The sequence below is a fragment of the Podarcis vaucheri genome (assembly GCF_965113315.1).
Source record: "Podarcis vaucheri genome assembly, chromosome: 17".
NCBI classification, from domain to species: Eukaryota; Metazoa; Chordata; class Lepidosauria; order Squamata; family Lacertidae; genus Podarcis; species Podarcis vaucheri.
This window is the reverse complement of record NC_138755.1, coordinates 6,961,399-6,983,645: the sequence shown is the minus strand read 5'-3', so window position 1 is coordinate 6,983,645 and position 22,247 is coordinate 6,961,399. Positions and strand designations below refer to the sequence as shown.

The following is a 22,247-nucleotide window of genomic DNA, read 5'->3' as shown; positions in this document are numbered from 1 at the left end:
AGGAGATGAGCCCCTCAGCAGTCCCCCTGTCCTACGAGGAGCAATCCCTTCTTTTCAGCTCCTTTTCAGAAGTGAATAGGTGCAAGTAGATAAATAGGTACCGCTCCGGCAGGAAGGTAAATGGCGTTTCCATTCACTGCTCTGGTTTGCCAGAAGCTGCTTAGTCATGCTGGCCACATAACCTGGAAGCTGTACGCTGGCTCCCTCGGCCAGTAAAGCAAGATGAGCATCGCAACCCAAGAGTCGTTTGTGACAGGACCTAACGGTCGGGGTCCCTTTACCTTTACCTTTAACACCACGGAAACAAATGCTAATATGCCCAGGAACATCATCAAAATGCTGGAGAGGATGTACCTCCACAGGCACATGCCTCCACATGTGGTGGGAATGTCCTAAAATCCAACTCTTCTGGACGTCAGTCATATAAGAAATATGCAAAATAACTAAGCAAGTGTTAGAAGTCACCCCAGAACTGGCTCTACTAAACATCTTCCAAGACAATAATGCCCACTCACAAAGAGCTCATAACCCACCTACTCTCGGCAGCCAGAAACATCATAGCCAGACACTGGAGAGACCTGTGTTGTAAATAAAAATATGCCCTTTTCCCTTATGGGGTATCCAAGAGCCCATATAGAGTCCTTACATAGGTTCCCTATTGGTAGGAGAAAATAACAGAGGCCAACCAGAGAATATTGAGAAGCAAAGCAGCTAGTAAGCTTGATCTTTATTGATCTGTTGCAACAGGGTACCCCCCTCACACGCAGGAGAGGAAGAGGACCCAGAACAATGGCCTGCAAGGCCTTATAAAGACTTTTGAAATTCCCCTTCTCTAGATCAGGACCACCCCCAGAAACATTATGCATACATCACAGAAGGGGTGTAACCTAAGACCACCCCTCAGATACATCCCACCTACATCACAGAAATTTAAATATTGTTTTTCTCTTCTCCTTGTTTATCTCCTGTCTAGCAGGTTACTTGATTGGATTTTCTGTGGAGCCTGGCCATTCTTTTGTAGTGGTAAAATACTTATTTCCTGGGCCAGGTCACAGGCTCACACCTTATTCAAACACAGATTAAGACAGGATTTGTGAAGGAAGAGACAATGGGGAGGCTTTTCCATTTTTAACCTTGCAGAGAAAGGATTTGGTCAGTTTAGGAATCAAAATGGTTCCAGGTTGGTTTTCCTGTGCTGATCTATGTATGTGCAGTTATGAACATTACTATATATCTAAGACTATAAAATTCCTATCACACCTGTCAGGAGTAAGCATTGACCAATAGTATCAAATAGTATGGGAAACAGCCTTATTAGAAAAATTAACCAACAAAGTGAAACTGACACGGGGACAAATAGAAGAAGACGCCTTCACCCTGATATGGTTACCCTTTATCACATACACAGCTCAACAAGACAATGTCAATAATCCACCAACAGCATTTGAATCAATCTGGCTAACCTGATCCAAAAACACACACACACACACATCCCACTCACACATGAAAAATAGGTTCACCACAGCCAATCACAAACAAACAACCACACCCTAGGCCAACTCCAACCTCTCTCACCACCAAAGGAATACAAGTGAATAGTAAAGAGAACCCAGACAAGTGATGCTGACACAAAACCCCATGTATACAGTAAGTAGAATAGAAGCATTGCCACTGTGATAGGAATTTTATGGTCTTAGATATATGGTAATGTTCATAACTGCACATACATAGATCAACACAGGAAGATAAACCTGGAACCATTTTGATTCCTAAACTGACCAAATCCTTTCTCTGCAAGGTTAAACTGGAAAAGCCTCCCCATTGTCTCTTTCCTCACAAATCCTGTCTCAAGGATATGTCTGTTTGAATAAGGTGTGAGCCTGTGACCTGGCCCAGGAAATAAGTATTTTACCACTACAAAAGAATGGCCAGGCTCCCCAGGAAATCCAATCAAGTAACCTGCTAGACAGGAGATAAACAACAACAGGAGGAAAACAATATTAAAATTTTGTGATGTAGGTGGGATGTATCTGAGGGGTGGTCTTAGGTTACAACCCTTCTGTGATGTATGCATAATGTTTCTGGGGGTGGTCTTGATCTAGAGGATGGGAATTTCAAAAGTCTTTATAAGCCCTGGCACAGCAATTTTGGGTGTCCTCTTCCTCTCCTGCGTGTGAGGGGAGTACCCTGTTGCAACAGATCAATAAAGATCAAGCTTACTAGCTGCTTTGCTTCTCAATATTCTCTGGTTGGCCTCTGTTATTTTCTCCTACCAATAGGGAACCTATGTAAGGACTCTATATGGGCTCTTGGATACCCCATAAGGGAAAAGGGCATATTTTTATTTACAACACCACCTGACCCCACCCCACTCACCATTCCCCTTCCCCCTCTTCCCCCCTTTTCTTCCTAATGTAACACTAATGTCTCAACAAATGAAACTGATCTGTAGAAAATGTAACTTGAAAAAAGAGACATTGCACATAAACCAATAAAACTTTAATAAAAATATATTAAAAACGAAAAGAAAAGAAGTGAAGCTGGCAGCCAGACTTGTGTCTGGCTATCAGCAAACATCACACTGTTATCACCATTGGTAAAGAACTGACAAAATACCTTCAGTCTGCCGTGACCCCTCCCCTGGAAGTCCCCAGGATAAAAGGATCTCTAATAAAAGGTTCGAATCCCCAGCGCTGGCCCCCGGCCTATAGATGTGAGATGGGCGCACAAACCCCAGAGTCTGTCAAGACTGGCCCGTTCGGGCAGGGGTACCTTTACCTTTAATAAAAGGACTAGAAAAGTATTTTGCAGGGGGATGAGTGGTTTGTTTGATTTCCTGCAGATGCTTATCACATACAATTGTATACATCTGCAGTTACAGTACATAAAAGAAGTGTGGTAGATGACTGTGGACTGCAAATTGCTTTACAGTCTGAAGTTGTTCAGCTAGGCTTAAAGCCTTGAGCATTCTGCCTGTTTTTTTTAGCTTGGCAGGGCCTTAACGCTTGGATCCAAACCTAGGAGTACCTTCACATTCAATACATTTTGGGGTAGACTTGTGGCATGCTTTGACTTTATAGAACAGTGGGATTTTATGAGCTTTGTTGCCCTTTTTATATTTGTGAATGTACGTATTTGAGCTGAAGCCTAGTCTACACATTCAGTGGAAATTCTCCTGGAAAGAAGATCCTGAGATCCTAAAACCTGGTCCATTGGTCACCAGCTGTCAGGGACTAGAAGAGACCACCCCTGCGACCATGCCAGCATATACCTAATTACATTATACCATTGTGTAGATAGTAGACCACTTCGGGAGCCAACCTTAGCTGGAAAACAGGTTATAGATAAATGTTTTGAGGTAGAATAGACTGTACCACTTCAGACTGTAGGCAAAGGACCACATTTCTAATGCTCTCTGCAGATAGCCTGCTCCCCATAGTGCTAGTTTTCTAAACTGAAATCTTTCTTGCTGGTGTGCTAGTTCTTTTTTTAAAAAAGATATTTATTAAATTTTCACATATTATAAAATCAAACATAATACAAACAAACACACACAAAGACAAACAAATATAATTTCAAATCCTTATTCTCTTAAAACTTACTTCACCGACCTCCTCATACCTCCCCTTTCTGCATTCCAATTTCAAATATTTAGTTCAGCAAATCCTCACCCTAATTGTAATCCTTTCTTTTCCTTTAACCTAATCTTTACAGCTGTAATCCGCTTACTTCTATAGCCGCAACATTTTAACACTCATTAATTTTACAATGTCTCTTAAGATAGATCTTAAATTTCTTCCAATCTTCTTCCGCCGTCTCTTTTCCCTGATCTCAGATTCTGCCAGTCATTTCCGCCAATCCCATGTAGTCTATCACCTTCATCTGCCATTCTTCCAGAGTGGGTAGATCTTGTGTCTTCCAATACTTTGCGATGAGTATTCTTGCTGCTGTTATAGCATACATAAAGAATGTTCTGTCTTTCTTTGGCAGCTGGTGTGCTAGTTCTTAATGCTGAGAGCTTTTTAAATCGTCCTCATGATTTTTTTAAGAAGGCACCTCTCACCTGCACATGTAGACCATGGGCCCTAGGAGCAGAGGAGTAAAATTTTATGTGCCGCTGACTTCTGTTCTGCCCAGCACAGCAGCTGATGCAGCTCCGTATATAGTACTTTAAGTCAGGTTGGAGTGATGTTTGTGTGTGCCTAAAACCTCTTCAGTGGAAGTTCAGAGCAGGGGGTCATTTCTCTAAAAAGAAAAAAAGCATTTGTGTAAGCACCCTAATCCTGGGTATAGGAACCTCAGTTCTGCCTTTAGATGACATTGGGATGCAGTAAAGATAATGTTACAACTGACAAGGGTGCTTTCTTGGTTTCATTTAATATGCTATCTTATTTGTATTGATTGTTTCCCCAACCCTGGGCTCAGGGTTATCTCAGGGAAAGGGTCAGTTAGAAATTACTGCCTTTTAAGGAGTGACTGTCGAGCTGTGCCCAATATGATAATTTCCTTCAACATTTCTTACTAGATCTTTCTGTCTTCCACAGGAATCACGCCAATCTGCTTGAGCTTCTTTGCACTGTATGATCCACTGGCCAAATTATGGTTCCCTCCTAACCATGTGTTTGACATCGATAGTGGCATTAAGTTGATTCTGCATTTTCGGTTGAGGTAAGAACATCCTTTCCCCAAGTATTTCACCTTCACTTCTGTAGTTTTGGGATTAAATATTTGTTGGCTTTACAACTGGGTGCTTGTAGAGCCCCCTGCCTAGCACCCATGAGCCCATGAAGATGTTTGAGCTTTCATTTAGATAGAAAGTTATGGAGCAAAATTTGCAGGTACCCTTCTAAGTGATTTCTGTGAAATGAGCCAACCTAGCTTCTCCTGCCTGTCAGTGATTTTAGCTGGTGAAGAAAGTCAGAACTGTGATTGGTGAGTTGTTTCGACACCATGCAATAGAAATCCCCAGGCTCAGTGCAATTTTCCCTTCTTGTTTAGTACTTCACTTCTTCATCTTAAACATTTATATTCCCCTTGTGCGTTTAACTGCTGTATCTCCACAATCGGAAATAGCAGGACATGGCTTCCTATGGTAAACCTGAGATTGTGCAGGGGATGGGATGAGAAGCAGGAATGACTGCACTCCCTCTAATTTTCTGTGTTATGCCATGACCTCATGACAGCCATTTGTGACTGGTACCCATGGCGTCTCTGAAAATACAAAATGTGCCCATCAGTCTGATAAGGTTGGTGGCCCCTGTTGTAGCAGGTACCAGGGAATATGCGGAATATGCTGACCCCTGAATTATTAGGTCAATTGATCATAACTAATCAAGAAGCAGATTGATCTCCTTCTCTGTGATTCATGTCCAGAGCTCAGACAACATACTGTAAGCATATGCTTTCTAAAAAGTTCACACACTGTATATGTGATTAGATGTAAAAATACTTACATTGTAAAGAAGATCATGAGTCAGAATGCTCTCCACTCATAATGGTAATAGGCAGGTACCATTATGCATAAAAGATACCTAGTTTAGTCAAGACCAGGCATAGGCAAACTCAGCCCTCCAGATGTTTTGGGCCTTCAACTCCCATCATCCCTGACCACTGGTCTTGTTAGCTAGGGATGATGGGAGTTGTAGGCCCAAAACATCTGGAGGGGTGAGTTTGCCTATGCCTGGTCAAGTCTGTGGTCCTGACCAGCTCAAGTAGTACTTTGGTTTATTTTGTTAGCACAGTTACACAGATATGCTGAAACAAGGCATTCAGAATAAGCAGATTCATTGCTTCCTACTGGTTCTGAACGACCTTTATGAAGTAAGGACTTTTAACATATCAGACAAGTACCCAGCCAGTGAGCATATTCTCAGTTTAGAGTTAGCAGCTTCTGCAGACGCTTATGAAATAACTGGATAAATTTGGTCTCAACATCTGGATATTACATCACTATTCTAGCCCTGGTTGTGAGGGGTTCCATAGGACCAGTACTGTCACCCATGTTGTTCAGTATACATGTGTCAAACTGCTAGGTAGGAGAGGAGTGTTACCACTGTGTTTCCAAAGTTTTCAAATCCCTTTTGCCTGTATCTGCATACCTTTGGGGTCATTTCTATCCCCCTGTGTTCTGCCATTGTTTAAAGTCAAGTCAGCCTTGGCAAGGAAAATGGCTTTTTCATGGTAGTCCTGGGTCTGTGGAATGGCATCTTAGAAGAGGTTTACTGAATCACAGTCTTTGGTGCATTCAGAAGGGGCTACACATCATTCTTCAGAAAGATGTTTAGAAGACAGTGGATTTGGGTACTTAAGTGCTCCTTTTTATGTTTTAAAAACATTGGCACAAGCAGCATATAAATAATAAAATATAATGATAATGATAATTATTATTAGTGGGCATTTTATCTATAGTTGCAAGGCCTACTTTTTAGGAAGTGGGGTACACGGCAGCATATTTTTGCAAGTTTTCTTACATATAATAAAGTAATTTTCCCAGAGAAACCTACTTGTGCATAGCCATTTGGGCTTTCTGAAAGCAGTGTAAGATTATAATAGTCAAGAAATGTTCAATAAGTGTCATTTATATAAGTTCCATTAGACCAAGCAGGTGTTTTCTTTATTACCCATAGAATATCCAAATGACTTGAGTTATTTTTGTGTATTAAAATGGTTTTTCATGTAGTGTTTGGTATATTGAGATGCTGCTTTGGGCATGTTGAATGGCAAGGCATGAATGCAATACATCCTGCATTCATAAGTTTGCCCTTGTTCTGGAATCATTAAGTATGTCCACATTTGACAGTAGTAGTGTCTTCCACTTTGAATTCAGAGTAGAATAATGGCACAGGACATAATACATTGATTTAATAATGGGAAAACACATGCACCATTGCTGTTGGTGTCAAAATTAACCCCCCCCCCCGCCTCAGCATACTTCCTCCCTCAAGTTAGGTGAATCTGTGTCATGGTCAGTGTGGTTTGGCTACATAATTTAAAAGAGCTGGTTGTTTCTGCCAGCGAGCATGTGCTAGTATAAAAAGAGCATCCTGTCTGCTGTACCACAATACTGGGGTGTTTGAAAGTAGAGGGAGAGGTCTCAGCCTGGCCTCATTTCAACACTTCCCCAAATCTAATTTTCATATGTATCTGGAATGCTGATGCTCCTTGGGGCATCATATACACTTTGAGAAAAGTAACCTTAGGAGGCAATGGTGACTGGTGCCCATTGGAACTGGTAGGGTGACACCAGAGCAAATGACAGAAGGGGCCAATTCTAGTTTTGTCCCCATCCTCCCTGCTGAGTTCCACAAGGGTAATAACTGAGACTAAAGAGGGAGCTGGCAGTAAGAAAGCAGGCAGGTGGGGGCTGACTGGGCTTGGTTTAGCAGGGCCCTGCTTGCCCCCCAGTTAACCAGCTTCCATCACTAGTCAGGTATTCTTTCTTTCTCAGACTCCTTAACTGTGTAGTCCTAAGCATATTTACTCAGAAGTAGGTCCCTCTAAGTTTAGTGCCTTGGTCCAGTATATCTGAAGGAGCGTCTCCACCCCCATCGTTCTACCCGGACACTGAGGTCCAGCGCCGAGGGCCTTCTGGCGGTTCCCTCACTGCGAGAAGCCAAGTTACAGGGAACCAGGCAGAGGGCCTTCTCGGTAGTGGCGCCTTCCCTGTGGAACACCCTCCCACCAGATGTCAAAGAGAACAACAACTACCAGGCTTTTAGAAGACATCTGAAGGCAGCCCTGTTTCGGGAAGCTTTTAATGTTTGATGTATTATAGTATTTTAATATTCTTTTGGAAGCCGCCCAGAGTGGCTGGGGAGGCCCAGCCAAATGGGCGGGGTATAAATAATAAATTATTATTATTATAGTGAGACTTGCTTTCTAGTAAGTGCATCTAGGATTGTGACCTAGGTCTATTTGCTGTGTGTATTTTGGTACAAACTGTTGTAGATCCTTCAGGCAGATTTGCGTGTGTGCAACTGTGATCTGAGAAGGAAGTGGGTGGGAAGGAAGTGGGCTGGGTGCCTAGTACATCAAGGAAGAGAACATCCTTCAGCTTCTGCGAATGCTGAGCTGAGCTTGGGCTTTAGTTTAGCTTGTGTGTGGTGAATAGAATGAACCAGATGACTAGAACCAGAGCACACTGCTTTGACATTGGAGCAGTATTACCTTTTGACAGAACCTTTTCAGGAGATATAGCCATGCTTATCAATATTATAAGCTTGTTTCAATCTAATTTACCCTAGCAAGTTCATTTATCTTGAAACTTAGCGGTTTTCCTGTCTGGTGAATAAATTCCACTTCTTTACTACCCTGGAATCAATTTCATGAAGTCACAGACACACACACGCTCATACTCATTCATATATTCAGCCTTTATTGGCGTAATATATATACAGTGGTACCTCGCAAGACGATTTTCCCTATGGGCTTGCTTCGCAAGACGGAAACGTCTTGCAAGTTTGTTTCCTTTTTCTTAACACCGTTAATACAGTTGCGACTTGACTTCGAGGAGCAACTCATAGCACGCGGTGTGGTAGCCTTTTTTGAGGTTTTTGAAGACTTTGGTGATTTTTGAAGCTTTTCAAAAACTTTTCCGACACAGTGCTTCGCAAGACGAAAAAAATCGCAAGACGACAAAACTCGTGGAACGAATTAATTTCGTCTTGCGAGGCACCACTGTACATATTAGTGTATGTACTGACTTTCCTGAACAAAATTTGCTTGCACATACATCTACAGGCAGCATCTTTGTTTTAACGCTTAAGTCAGCCTAGTTAGGTGGCCTTAGTTAATCACTAGGAAAAGTGTCTAAATAGCTTCATAGTTCATGTACAATTTTACTTGCATCTACTGCTAGGATTTTAACTGTTTTTAATTGGCTTTAACTGTATTTATTAATGATTTTAATTCTTACAAACCGCTTGAGGTTTTATTGCAATCACAATTTTGTTAAAGTAAGGATAGTTTTTATCATACTTGTTTAGAAAACAGATTTTCACTGCCAGCTGAAGTATCCCAGAGGAACCTTGATATTGTTTGTCTCTAAAACATAAACAATAAAGAATTGCTTTAGCAATTGTAGCTAGCATTTATCCAGCACTGTTATTAAGTGTTGAAAACACTTTGCAGGCATGCTATCAGCAATCGTTGCATCAGCTATGCCAGGTGGGCCAGTATTATCTGTATACTGCTAATTAAGTCACAGTGGTTTGCCAAAAGTTGCCCAGTGATTTCATGGCTAGGTTGAGTCCTGTTTTTTTATCACTCTGGTAAACCAGCTGCCACAAGATTATAGTAAGTTCAGTAAGTTAGAATTTCTAGAGGGGCAGGGTTCGAAATTAGCAGGTGCCAGGAGCATTTTGTGCCTAAAGTTTCTCCATTTGCGAGCACCTCAAAAAGTCTGGGTGCTTTTTTTTTGTGTGCTGGGCTGACACTCAAGTTTTACTGAAATTTATGTGCTTTGAAGCTTGAAGTATATGTTAAGGATAGACAATATGTTAAGGAGTTTAACAATAAATAGAGTGTTTTGAAAACTGAAGTATGGTACCAATATTTTTATTGTAAACACCAAATTAAACATGTATTAACAATTTCTGCTAAAAATGTGATATTAACAATGTGTCACTTATGTGAATTGCGTATTAATTCATGCTTATCAAAATAATAAAAAGTGTTTCCAATTCCTCCAGTGGCCACTAGACGTTCTGTTTTGGCACCCACAACCCAGGCCCCAGGAGCCATATGGCTCCTAGCTTTTTAGCCTAGTTTCTAACACTGTAGAGGGGGTAGCTGTGTTAGTCTTGTTGTTTCTTAAAGACTAGCAAATTTATTGTGGCATAAGTGTTCGTTGGTTGCGGTCTACTTCCTCAGATTAATTCATGCATCTGAAGAAGTGGACTGGAACTCCCAAAAGCTTATGCCATAATAAATGTGTACTTAATGTGCCACAAACTTTTTTTTTTGTTAAGTTTAAAATATTTACAGTTGAACTGTGTTATGTGCTGTGACCTGTACAGATGGTTTCCTGGTTTGCACTGACTACTATTTTCTCACTGAACTATGGGACTTCTGTCTAGAACCATTGTTGTAATAGTTTTCTTGCCATGGAACGTGTAAGAAAAATTCAAAAGTGGGCTTACCACTGGTGAACAGGTTGAGTGACTCATTTCCTCCACGTAATCAGACAGAGAAGCGCTTGGAAAGAGTTCAACTCCCTTCCACACATTTCAAGCCACTTAATCTCAAATAGCCTAGATGAAAAAGTGGCCTAACAAATTGTGAGCTAGTAAGCTTCTGTGAGGGGACGCGGGTGGCGCTGTGGGTTAAACCACAGAGCCTAGGACTTGCCAATCAGAAGGTCGGCAGTTCGAATCCCCGTGACGGGGTGAGCTCGCGTTGCTCGGTCCCTTCTCCTGCCAACCTAGCAGTTCGAAAGCACGTCAAAGTGCAAGTAGATAAATAGGTACCGCTCCAGCGGGAAGGTAAACGGCGTTTCCGTGCGCTGCTCTGGTTTGCCAGAAGCGGCTTAGTCATGCTGGCCACATGACCCGGAAGCTGGACGCCGGCTCCCTTGGCCAATAAAGCGAGATGAGTGCCGCAACCCCAGAGTCGGCCATGACAGGACCTAATGGTCAGGGGTCCCCTTTACCTTTACCTTTTTTAAGCTTCTGTGAGGGTGAGAAGGTACAAGGCATAGGTGCCATAGATTAGAGTTGGAAGAAGTAGAAGAGCACCTGTCTGACCTAGGCCCTGCGTTCCTTGAGGAATATGCACCTTGCCTGGGCAAAGTTTAATCATTCATGCCTCTCATACACCAAGTAAGATGTGCATATTCTCTCTCTCTCTCTCTCTCTCTCTCTCTCTCTCTCTCAGGTATTATTTCCGAAACTGGCATGGGACAAATGAGAAGGAGCCAGCTGTCTGTCGCAGCCTCCATCGCACAAGTGACTCTGAGGACAAGTCACAGCAATCAAGGGGCGAGCAAGGCAGTGCCCTGCTGGATAAACCATCATTTGAGTATCTCTTTGAGCAAGTATGAAGCTTTGTTGACGTTGTTCTGTTCAGATTAAGCCTGTTATGTATCTGCCATCCCACCCTCTTTGGACTGTCCAAAGAGGTTTCCATCCTTCTTCCTTAAAATTAAGTTTTGTTGGGATTCCATGGCTTCATCTGGCAAACTTCAATATCTCTTCAGTTGCACTTTCAAAGCCATAAAGGCCAACTCCATGCTATACAGCTGTTTCATCCATCTCCCCTGACCAGCCTGTGCTATCCAGACTGCAGCATGCCTTGGCCAGGGAAGAGGTAAACCATAGTGAAGTGCACACAGAAGAAATAACTCTATATGTCAGGCACTTGGAGCCTAAGTATCTGTCAAATAGCTTAGGGGGTAAATATCAATCCAGGAGGATGAAATTACTTACACAAAAAAATTAAGTAAGGAAGCAGGAGTGGATAAAAGCTGTTGAGGTTACTGGTGACATCAACAGACTCTAGGCCAGCACAAGGGAAGTGATGAAATGGGGCATGCGGGGGTGGGAAGATTAGCAGACTTCTCAGCTTTCCCCCTCCCTTTGAGGAAATGTGATGCAGATAGTCAATTCTTATATTCTAGATCTGTCTTCAGAGAGGTGCAAGCCAGCCAAATGAGCCACATTCCACCAAGGAAGGAGAAACCCCTTTCTCATAGTTATTAGGCAGCCTGATTCCACCTCATATATGGTGTGCAGTCAAGCCCTAAATTTTGGAAGAACTGGATGAGATAAGATGGAAAAGTTTATTTCCCTCCTTTTTACACAACTGCTAGTAGTGTTGCCTACATGAGACTGCAGGTTGGATCCCTGACATCATTTGAGTTCAGATCTCCAGTAGCTTAACCTGAAGAGCCAAAGGAGAGACTGATTTGGGACCTGTTAGCTTGGGAATGTACCTTCATAATTTTTGATCTTTTTCTTCCCAGGGGAAATATGACTTCATTAACGACATTGCCTCTCTAAAAGACCTACACACTGAGCAGGAGATTCACCAGTTTAAAAATGACAGCCTGGGGATGGCTGTCCTCCACCTGTGTCACATTGCACTTAAGAGAGGCATCTCCCTTGAAGAAGTGACAGAGAGAACCAGGTGAATTATTGTGGGGATGGGACAAGTAGTTGTGTTTATGGTGTGCTTCCCAATCCAGTAATCCCAAACTGCTTTGCAGAGGGTTGTTGGTATGTTCTCTCCCCCCCCCCCCCATATCTTCACTTGAAGTGTGGCATTGATACACATGGGGTGGTCGTCCCGCTTACTGTGTTTGTTTCTCTTGCAGCTTCAAGGAATGCATCCCCCGTTCTTTTTGTCGGCAGATTCAGCAAAACAATTATCTGACTAAATTCCGCATGAGGAATGTTTTTAAGAAGTTCTTGCAACGTTTCCAGCGACATACAATGAGCTCTGGCAAGCTGACGGAACAGGACATCATGTATAAGTACCTGGTGACTTTGGAGAACCTGGCCCCACGTTTTGGGAGTGAGTTCTTCATGGTCCTCTCACTGGAAACTGTTTCAGAGGGTGAGAAGGTGCCACTTTACATCAATGGTGGGCACACACATCTGGAGAACTTCCATTCCCCTCCTCCCAGTGACAGGCTTGCCACACATGAGGTTCTGGTCACGGGCACAGATGGCATTCAGTGGCGTCCCATCTCTGCTGAGGTATGTTCACTTGTGAGTTCATCACCAACTATTGTCATCAGTAACAAGCTCTCCATCCCTGGGCACTGGGACTCCACTTCCTGGATTGGAAAGCCGTGTTGAGTACTTAACTTTATTTGGCACAATACATTAATTTTGCTCTGGCTTTTAGCTCACTTCTCAGGGGATCAGGGCAAGTAATAATCAGTTAATGAAAAGCCCAAGTTACCAATAGTTAAGTCAGGAAGTCGGGTCAACCCAAGCTGAATTACAGTTATATCTTTCCTGTTCTAGAACAAGATGCACAAAAAGATGGGGGCTGGGAATCAGGTTACTGGTTCAAAATATAAGTCTGAATAAACTGAACCTGACATGGTTAGTAAACCCTAACCATGATGATGTAGATGTGAAACTTAAGTTTAGAAGGGTTTTGCACATTTTGAGTTTGTCTTGACTAATTTGTCCCTTTCGAGAAGCAATTTGCAGGGTGCAAAGCTGCACATTGTGGCTGTTATTCCTGCCATCACTCTAGCCTTTGCTTTGACTTTGGAGGCAGGGATCATCTCATCCTGACATGTGTTTCACTTCAGAGGCACTTCAAAAGAAACCTGAGGACCTTGGGCTGAACTTTTGATCTCTGACTTAAAATACGTGCTCACCAGTGGTGAACAAGTGCACTGTGGTTGACCAAATAGTTGAAAATAAGTAGGCTAGTTGACTAGTTGCCTCTGATTGGATAGCAGCCAGAAGCTTCAGTCTTCAAGCTGACTCAGCCTTCGGAGACACACTTTGAAGAGCAAGTTTTTCAGAAAAGTGAAGAGTGTGTCTTAGTAGCAATAAAAAATTCCACTCAATGCCACTGCAGTGCATGCCATTCTGTGGGTCTTTACACTGTTGATACCAAAGTCATGTCAGGTACATCTTAGATGTGGTAATTGTAGAAGCAAGTTCCTTAAGTATGCTGGACCTGAGTCGTTTAGGGCTCTGGCACAGAAGTACTGTTTCTGGGGGACAGGAGGCGGGTAGGTGTGGAGGATTCCCTGGTCCTGAATGGGGTAACTGTGCCCCTGAAGGACCAGGTGCGCAGCCTGGGAGTCATTTTGGACTCACAGCTGTCCATGGAGGCACAGGTTAAATCCGTGTCCAGGGCAGCTGTGTACCAGCTCCATCTGGTACGTAGGCTGAGACCCTATCTGCCCGCGGACTGCCTCGCCAGAGTGGTGCATGCTCTGGTTATCTCCCACTTGGACTATTGCAATGCGCTTTACGTGGGGCTACCTTTGAAGGTGACCCGGAAACTACAACTAATCCAGAATGCAGCAGCCAGACTGGTGACTGGGAGCGGCCACCGAGACCATATAACACCGGTCTTGAAAGACCTACATTGGCTCCCAGTACGTTTCCGAGCACAATTCAAAGTGTTGGTGCTGACCTTTAAAGCCCTAAACGGCCTCGGTCCAGTATACCTGAAGGAGCGTCTCCACCTCCATCGTTCTACCCGGACACTGAGGTCCAGCACCGAGGGCCTTCTGGCGGTTCCATCACTGCGAGAGGCCAAGTTACAGGGAACTAGGCAGAGGGCCTTCTCGGTAGTGGCGCCCTCCCTGTGGAACGCCCTCCCACCACAGATGTCAAAGAGAACAACAACTACCAGACTTTTAGAAGACATCTGAAGGCAGCCCTGTTTAGGGAAGCTTTTAATGTTTGATGTATCACAGTATTTTAATATTCTTTTGGAAGCCGCCCAGAGTGGCTGGGTAAACCCAGCCAGATGGGCGGGGTATAAATTATTATTATTATTATTATTATTGAGTTTTAAAGTCACTACAGAATTGATGGAGATTATGGAGCACTGGCAAATGTGCTCCCAATGACCCAAGGTAAGCCACACTAGTTTGTAGCCACAGAAACTGCTTCTTGGGAACTTAAACCTCCTGCCAGAAACATCTCTAAATCAGAAACTCAGGGTGGTATCCAACGAAGTATTTCCACCAGTGCAAGGATTTCAGCTTGCGCAATTGAGTTTCTCCTTGCACAGCTCTGTTGTGTAGCCAGAAGTCCTTGCGTTACTGAAAGTACTCTGTTGGATACCACCTCAACTATATTACAGCAAAAACAGCAGCATAAAATGGGGGGGGGGATGAATTCCTTCATGGGTATTATGCCACTGTTGCTATTCTGGACATCCTCACTCTCCAAACTATCCACCTAGCTATGTGCATGCTGCTTCTCAGCAGTAGAGCTTTAACAGCGGCCAAAAAGATTCAGAGGCTGGGAAATATTCAGCTTCTGGAAAATGCTGGTCAACTGTCACGGGAGCCAGCAGCAAGCACATTTGGCAAATAGCAGAGAGAAACAAGGTACACAGCTCACTTCAGCTAGCAGCTCTTTTATTAGTGTCAACACAGAAACACACCAAGATTCATAAAGTATACTCCCGCATCATGAGCTGTTGCCCAAAGTGGCTAGTCCCTCCCATCCTGTCTATTTTCTATGCCTCAGACCTCAAGGGACCCTCTTTGTTTCTGCCTGGTTTTCTGTTCTGTTATGTGGAGTAATAGTCTTGTTTTAGAGGTGAACAGTCGGTTTGGGAGGCTGTCAAGGGACAAGCTATCAGCTGGTGCTGATGTTGCCTTTATTAGACCTGATTCCTGTCCTTGCTCAGGGCTGAACTTCTGTGTGTTTCCTCCTGTTCCTCACCCTCCTGACTCCCAGCTTCCAGTATTCCCCAGTCCTTCTCCTCTGGGGGGGGGGTGTCCTGTTTCCCACCACCATAAACCTGAGTCCAAACTGTCCTCTCCTGTACTTTCCCTGGCAGCCTCTTGGGCAGGCAGTCTCCGCCCCTCCTCTTCTAGCCCAGTCCCTGACATCAGCCAAACCTTGCATGTTCACTATGTGTATAGCATGACCTACTGCCCTAAAATCCTCAAAACTCATTAGTGGGGTAACTTGTTTTTCTCCCTCTTTCAACCCTGAAACTGCCTTTGGAGTGTAGACACAGCTACCTGTATGTTGGTTGGTGGGGCAAAGGATCCAGGCTTGTTCTTGCCACAGCCAGGCTGCAGTGCTGGTGTGCATATTGATGAGACGGTCCTGGAGCTTGGGCTCTTAGCTCTGTCTTTCTTTTGTAGAGATTGGAAAGCCATCCCCATAGAGGTTATTTGGGAAAGAAGGCCAGGACTAAAGACCACAAGCAGCCTTACCAGCCAATGGAACGACGCGAATCCAAATGGGTACACTTCTGTGACTTCCAGGAGATCACACACATTGTTATCAAAGACTGCAGAGTCAGCATCCACCGTCAAGACAATAAGTGCCTGGTAGGTGGGAATGTGTCCCTCTGCTACTCACCTCGATTCATTTACAATTACTTCTGTGAACTGTTGGTGACTGACCAAGAACGAGGCCTTCAGGTCACAGCAGGTAGCTGAATTATGCCAATTCAGTGTGTAGCAGCCGTGGAAAAGGCAAATTCCATTACAGTGGACTCTCCGGATACAAACTTAATTTGTTCCGGGGATCCGTATGTACCCCGAAAAGTCCGCAACATGAGGTGCTGCTTCTGCGCACGCACGAGGCACAATAGAGCACTTCTGCGCATGCGCGCGAGGCTAAACCCGGAAGTATACAGTTCTGGGTTTGCCATGTTCGCAACCTGAAAGTTACGTTACCTGAAGGTAAGGTAAGCTGAGGGTCCACTCTACTAGGGTTGTTAGGAAAGGGATTGAAAAATAAAACTTGCAATATCATGATGCTTTTATACAAATCTGTGGTGCAACTTCACTTGTAATATTGTGTAAAGTTCTGGTTGCCTCACCTTGAAAGGGATAGGTCCGAGTTGAAAAAGGTTCAGAAAAGGGCAGTGAAAATGATCAAGGTATGAAAAAAGCAGATAAGGAGAAATTTTTCTCCCTCCCTCATAGCACTAGAACTCAGGGACATCGAATGAAGCTAAATGTTGGAAGATTGAGGACAGATGAAAATAGTTCTTCATACAGTGCATAAAGAGGATCAGACAGATTCATGGCGGATAAGGCTGTCAGTGACTACAAGCCACAGTGGTTATGTTATACCCCCAGTATGTTTCTAAATATCAGTGGCTGGGAATCACGTGTAGAGAGTGTTTTGTGCTCATGTCCTGTCTGTGAGCTTCCCATAGACATCTGGTTGGCCACTATGAGATCAGAGTACAAATTCTGTGCATATGGAATCTCAAAGGTGCATACTCTGGGCTGCTAGGCTAGAACTAGACATTAGGGATATGCACAATTTGGTTCGCTTTCCCTATGTCCTGGTGTCACAACGGTATATTTATTCATAAAAATTATACACTACTTGATTGTAAAAAAAAATTCAAAGTAATTTACAATGGTACCTTGGTTGTCAAACTTAATCTGTTCTTGGAGTCCATTTGACTCCCGGAACCGTTCAAAAACCTAGGTGTGGTTTCCAATTGGCTGCAGGAGCTTCCTGCACTCAACGGATGCTGCGGAAGCTGCATCGGATGTACGACTTCCGGAAAATGTTCACAAACTAGAACACTCACTTCCAGGTTTGCGGCTTTTGGTAGCCGATTTGTTCAGGAGCCAAGCCGTTCGAGAACCAAGGTACCACTGTAAGACAAAACAATAAAATTACCACAAATAAAAATTAGCAATGATTTAATACTTTTGAAAAGTTAAAACAATAATAGTCTAAAACCAGATTAAAACACATGGCAACTTTCTAAGCTTTCAAATGCCAAAAAAGTACAGTGAAGGCACCTGCCTTATAGCAATAGGCAAGGAGTTACCGTATTTTTCGCTCCATTGGACGCACTGGACCATAGGACGCACCAGACCATAGGAGGGGGAGAACAGGAAAATTTTTTTTTTCTTGTTCTCCCCCTCTAAAACAAGGTGCGTTCAAGGTACATTCACCAGAGCTTGTGGGGCTGGCGGTGGAGGGAAGCGCTGCTTTCTTCCACCGCCAGCCTCAAAGATCCCTGAAGCCTTTGGAGCGCAGCGCCCCGCTGCCCTACAGAGGTTTGCGCGCAGCCATCCCCAAGCTAGAGCAGCGAGACGGAGCCCTCCGTCTCGCTGTTCTGGCTTGGGAACAGCCTTGCTAGCTTCTGCAGGACAGCGGAGTGAAGGCACCCCGCTGCCCTGCAGAGGTTTGCGCGCAGCCGTCCCCAAGCTAGAGCAGCGAGACAGAGCGCTCCACAGTGCTCCATCTTCCTGTTCTGGCTTTGGGCTTAGCGGCGCAGCCTGCATTCGCTCTATATGACGCACACACATTTCCCCTTAATTTTTGGAGGAGGAAATGTGCGTCCTATAGAACGAAAAATACGGTAGTTCCAAAGTATAGGTGCTGCCACACGAAAAGATCAAGTTCCTACAAATGTGAAGCGGGTATGATGTGGTACCTGAAACAGTGCCAAATCACAGATCAGAGTGGCTGAGTAGGCACATATGGCATAGGATCGCCATCTTTCTCCAGTGGAAATTTCCCCAGAGCATTCAGGAACATAATGGGTTGCATCAGTTTCTGAGGGCGGGTTATCAGAATGGGCCCACCACCCTTACATGTGATGGATGGGTCTGTTCCGTGTTGCCTTGTATGGCTGATCTGCAGCTTTTAGAGACCCTTTTAGAAACAACAAGTTCAGCTGGGTAGGTTGATTAGCTCTGTTCAGTTGTAGAGCACCTTCTTTGAATGTAGAAGGTCCCAGGTTCAGTGTCCAGCAACTCCAGGAAGGATTGGTGGAGACACTTGTCTGACAACCTAGAGAGTTGCTTGCCAGTCAGTGCATTCTATGGAATGCAATTTATAAGAGGAAAAGAAAATAGAAATAAAATTTAAAAGCCATCCAGCATCCAGCACAGCACATTGCTATTGCTACAGCAGGCAGTAAAATCATTAAGTGGTCTTTCAAGACCATCAGCAATTTTCAGGTGGTACATGGAAAAAACAGCCTGGAAAACACTGGCTTAAAGCACTGTAGCTTCCCAAGGGCCTTCAGCCCAGCATTGTGGCCCAGGACTAATGCTTAACGACTGTGCTTTCAAAAAAATTTCTATCTAGGATCTGACTCTTTCATCCTACGAAGCTGCCCTCTCCTTGATTTCACTGGTGGATGGTTATTTCAGATTGACAGCTGACTCTAACCATTACCTGTGCCATGAAGTAGCCCCGCCACGGTTGGTAATGAGCATTCAGAATGGTATCCACGGACCCATGCAGTAAGTGATCTCTGCTTAAGCCATTCAACATTTTCTTCCCAAAACTTGGTTTGGGACAGAGGTCTCCACAGGCCATGTCTAAAATGTTTTCTTTTCCTAGTGAAGAATTTATTATGGCTAAACTGAAGCGAGAAGAACAGGAGGATGGCCTGTACGTCCTTCGCTGGAGCGTCCTTGATTATAATAGATTGATCTTGTCGGTATTGAGGAAAGGCCAGGTGAGATTTGTGGGAGTGGTTGTGGCCTGTTCTAATTCTATAGGGTTGTGTCAAGCAACTCCCCCCCCAACCCCTGTGCACCCCTTAAATAGTTTCTGAGTTTTCTCTCAACCCTCAAGAGCAGATCTGGATACAGAGCAGGCAAGGAAGTTGTTTCACTTACACATTTATTTTGTTGAATACAGCCCTTGTCCTTGACGCTTTGTGAATGAGCCTTTTCCAAGTATGAGTACGTAGCCCTTGATTCTGAGCAGGGTGATCAATCTGTGCTAGGCTACTGGCAGTATATTGTCCAACCAATTTCATGCAAAGAAATAAAGATAGTGGAAAGCCACTGGGGAAACAGGACCTGAGGTTCTTGTGTCTGCTGTATGTCCATAAAGTGGAATTGAGCAGATGAAAAATGAAAGCTGATAAGCAGCTGTAAGCCATGGTTGCTCAGATTGGTTTTGTGTGAAGTCTGCATTGATTAACAGATTTCGCTTTATGGTTGCATTGATAAGTCAACTAAGATTGCTGACTCTAGTTTCCCACAATATAAATATGTTAGTCACTTGTTTCCAAAAAAGTTTGGAGGTTGTTGTTGGGAAACTCTGTAACATACCCGTGGCTCACCACTCGGGAACCATTCTTATTTACTGCAGGCAAACACCAGAGTTGTTATTTGCAAACCTCAGTTAGCACTTTTAATGAACTCTTAAGATCATTAATGCAGTTCTTTTAACAAATTATAGTACTTTGTTATAATGCAATCTGTACATTATTATATTTGATATAAGGCAAACTGAAAACCATTAAAAATAGATTGGGTTTGATTCAGAGTTAAGCACATGTAACAGGTGTAGCTGACTTTTGTGACTGCATCCTCCCCAGTGCAGCCTACCAAAAATGCTCCTCAGAAGGTCGAGGGACCCTGCTGAATGGGGTGGGTTCATAGCAAGGGGCTTGAGGTGGCGGGGAGAGATCCCCAGAAATCAGGTAGATGCAGCTTTTGCAGCTGGAAGCTGTGCTTGTAGAAAGTGATTTGGTCTGAAACAGCCGTGCTCATGCTTTTCATGAAGATTGAAGGAGTAAGAAGCATGCTCCTGTGGTCTGCTGACTTCTGATCATAGGGACAAATGGGGTGTGTGTGTGTAAAGTTTGAAATGCCTGTGAGTGGGACAGGCATTTGGGGAGAGATGTGTTCCATGGTCTGCATATTTCAAGCAAGGCTGCTGGCTGGGCATGTAGGCTAGTGTCCAGCTCTTACTCTCTCTCATGCTTCTTGTTTGCCACAGTCCTTCCAGAGCCCGGATGCCACAAGCTACAGACAGTTCCGAATCCAGAAGAAGGGGAATTCCTTTGTGCTAGAAGGCTGGGAGCAAGAGTTTCCAAGCGTCCAAGAACTGATGAATGCTCTCAAAGGCTGTACTCTGAGATCTGGAAATGAGACCTTCATTTTCCGCAGGGGGTCTCTCCCAAAGCCAGGAGGTATAAGCCAAGAATTGTAAATACTGTTCCTTTTACAGTGACCTAGTGATATTCTCCCAAAGATAATCTGGCTACATGAATATAGTATAGAAAGAGAAGAGGTGAATCTGCTACACAGCATAGGGCCTTTTTCTTACCACAAGACCTTGTAATTGTTTAGCATTTTGCTGAATATCCAGCAGTTCAGGGGATTCAGATATTGGTCCAAGGCATAATTACTACTGAAGTTGCAGCTTTTTAAAACCACAGTCATGGATAATGTAGACCAGACTTTAAACAGAAGTATGTGGCCACATTAACATGGTGGTTTCTGGGTACTTAACCAGAATTAAGCACTATCTACACTGAGAGTACTATTGGATCTCAAGGGAAGCAGCATCCCTAATCAGCATTTTTTACTGTAGGTTAAGAATAAACTTGGACCTCCAATATACTTTGCTTGCCTGATCTAGGTATAAAATCAACATTTGTAATTGAAAGAACTAGCAGCCACAAACCTTGGGCTTGTGTTCTTCTACAGCTTTAATGGGAGAATAGCTAAAGCTTCTAGTCAGGGTTTCATGTTGATATGTTTTAATTGCATTTTCTCATTTCACACAAATACAGGAAGCTCTGGTTTGTACAAACTATAGCTAGTGAAGAAACTGGGGTATCAAACTAGGATTAACCTGTAGTTTAATACCATGGTTTTTTAACTATGGTTTTAATAAACCACAATTTTCTGTATAGAGAGGAAACCGAGGCTTGTTTTTATGTCTGAATCAGGCCACTGTGTGAGAACATATCCAGGATAGCCTCTATTCTTTCTTGCCATGTTGTTTTCCAGAAGTAAAACCTCTCTGTTAGTTGTGTGAACTAACTATTATTTCATGAACAAGAATCACCTGAGCTTTTCAGGTTCTTCACTTTAGCACCATCCCTTCCAGGGCACTCTGTTTGGGCGAGCTTTAAGAAATCCCATCAGGAGGGTTACACAGGGCTTCTGCTTGTGCTCTTGGGCTTCCTCTCCCCCTTCCCACCTTCTGAAATTGGCTCTGGGTGGGGCCAGGAGAACCCCCCAGAACAGCATGCAGGGAAAGAGGGGGGATCTGGCAGGCTGCAGTGCTACTGCAGTGGAACATTAAATTCCACCCAGTGTCTTGAAAGAGGTGCTAATTTAGCAACAAGATGTTGACAGAAAGAAGCTGTATTCAGAGAGGAATGCTGATTAAACTCACTTAGGGAATTCCGTAAATTAAAACCTCTTAACTCATTGGGTAGCAGCATGCAGTTACTGATTATTATACCCTCCCATATACAAGTTTCTGTTTGTGAACAAAGTTGTGAAATACTTTCTTAGAAATGGTCTGCTTTTCTGTTCTGTTCTGTTCTTGTTTTTTTTAGTGTGCTTTTGTAGATCTGATCTTTGGGACTAATCTCTCTTCTACAGAGATCTCAGACCTGCTGATCACACGAAAAGTGAAGGACAGCACCCGACAAATTCTGAACTTGACGCAGCTGAGCTTCCATCAGATCCGAAAGAATGAGATCACCCAGGTCAGCACTGTTGTCTTGTGACATTTGTGGGGGATGAAGGATTAGGATTATAAAGGTGTATCAACCTGGAAAGGACCTAACATTCTCTTTTCGTGCAAGGAACTTTAATCCCAAGTCTTCTGACCATG

General features: G+C 43.7%; 1 protein-coding gene across 3 annotated transcripts in view; it reads left to right on the top strand.

Annotated features, from left to right (window-relative positions):
* TYK2 (tyrosine kinase 2) overlaps positions 1-22,247 on the top strand; it is a 53,458-nt gene that overhangs the window by 10,867 nt on the left and 20,344 nt on the right. For all 3 annotated transcript variants that reach the window (XM_082205383.1, XM_082205384.1, XM_082205382.1), the window contains exons 3-11: positions 4,545-4,668; positions 10,873-11,032; positions 11,960-12,123; positions 12,311-12,695; positions 15,806-15,994; positions 18,738-18,895; positions 18,996-19,113; positions 20,391-20,583; positions 22,013-22,119. In XM_082205383.1, the coding sequence (XP_082061509.1) occupies positions 4,545-4,668; positions 10,873-11,032; positions 11,960-12,123; positions 12,311-12,695; positions 15,806-15,994; positions 18,738-18,895; positions 18,996-19,113; positions 20,391-20,583; positions 22,013-22,119 (1,598 nt within the window). The remainder of the gene's footprint in view (positions 1-4,544; positions 4,669-10,872; positions 11,033-11,959; positions 12,124-12,310; positions 12,696-15,805; positions 15,995-18,737; positions 18,896-18,995; positions 19,114-20,390; positions 20,584-22,012; positions 22,120-22,247) is intronic.